The 1,244-nt window shown below is 37.7% G+C and overlaps 1 protein-coding gene across 1 annotated transcript in view; it reads left to right on the top strand.

The window, feature by feature from the left end:
- Positions 1–647: 647 nt before the first annotated feature.
- ctnnd2a (catenin (cadherin-associated protein), delta 2a) overlaps positions 648–1,244 on the top strand; it is a gene marked incomplete at its 5' end in the record, with an annotated part of 234,924 nt that continues 234,327 nt past the window's right edge. The window contains 1 exon segment of the mRNA XM_014008486.1: positions 648–760. Within this exon segment, the coding sequence (XP_013863940.1) occupies positions 648–760 (113 nt within the window).

Genomic DNA, 1,244 nt, shown 5'->3' with positions numbered 1-1,244 from the left:
TATTTTTCTGTTCTTGTCACATTATCAGTGGTGGTCACTGGTGGTCAAAGCTCTAAAGCACAAATAGGGGAACTAATTTCCCGATTAGTGCTTTAGGGCTTTTGTTAATTTTAAAATTTATTAGTGGATTAGAACTTGCAAAMTTTATAGGTGAAATTTAGAAGCACTAACTGAGGTCCATAAATGTTATTGATCAACGTTCATGTTAACAGCTGATGGTTAAAGCTGTCACACATTTTGTACATATGTGTGTCACTTATCCACTAGGTGACAATATATGAACCCAAATACAGCTGTGGAATGTCAGGGATAAGAATTAAGAGAGCAACATGTGACTCATGTTGTCTGTTGAACATTCATGGGTTGACTGGGTTATTTTAGTGCTTTAGAATTAGATTTTGCYAAAATTTTGAATGTGTTAGAGCTTTAGAATTAGGGGACCTAAATATTTGAGTTCGTGTTTTAGGGCTAGCGGAACAGATTTTTAGATTAGTGCTGCCCACCACTGCATATTATAGTTTGCAGTATATTTATTGAACATTATGCTCATTTCTTTGTTAAACTTACTTTCACGGTGAATATACCTGCTTTTGTTCAGGAAAAAAAAAATCCCCACTCCTTCTTATTCTTTTTCCACTCTGTTTCAGGAGCTTCAGTTTGAACGTCTGACTCGAGAACTTGAGGCTGAGCGTCAGATTGTTGCCACCCAGCTGGAGAGATGCAAGCTGGGATCAGATGCAGGCAGCATGAGCAGCATCAGGTAACATGAAAAAATGTCTTGTGTGTTTGTGTAAGTGTCAGGCCATCAGACAACAACCTCTCTAGTTTGTGTGGCGGATGGTAGGTTTTCCGTTGTTGGAAAGTATTTGCTTGTGTGAGTGAGCCACCTAAACTATATTACGTCAAATAAAAGGTCTCTTTGTGGAAATGTGGATGTTATATAAATATATACAGCGGGTAAAATAAGTATTGAACACGTCATCATTTTTCTCAGTAAATATATTACTAGAGGTGCTAATGACATGAAATTTTCACCAGATGTTGGTAACAACCCAAGTGATCCATACATACAAAGAAATCAAACCATAAATGTCCAGAAATGAAGTTATTTGAAGCAGCAGAAACATGATCGCATCACAAGATGCTAACACGCTGCAGCCATCTTCTGCAGGTGGGTAGGTTTCAGAAAGTCAGCTTGTTCATCATAAATCTTATCTTCAGTGACTGATCACTTTGTGCTGTAG

This window comes from Austrofundulus limnaeus, unplaced genomic scaffold (assembly GCF_001266775.1).
Source record: "Austrofundulus limnaeus strain Quisiro unplaced genomic scaffold, Austrofundulus_limnaeus-1.0 Scaffold50, whole genome shotgun sequence".
In the NCBI taxonomy this organism is placed as follows: Eukaryota; Metazoa; Chordata; class Actinopteri; order Cyprinodontiformes; family Rivulidae; genus Austrofundulus; species Austrofundulus limnaeus.
Note: the sequence above shows the minus strand (reverse complement) of the source record. Positions and strands in the feature narration are given on the sequence as shown.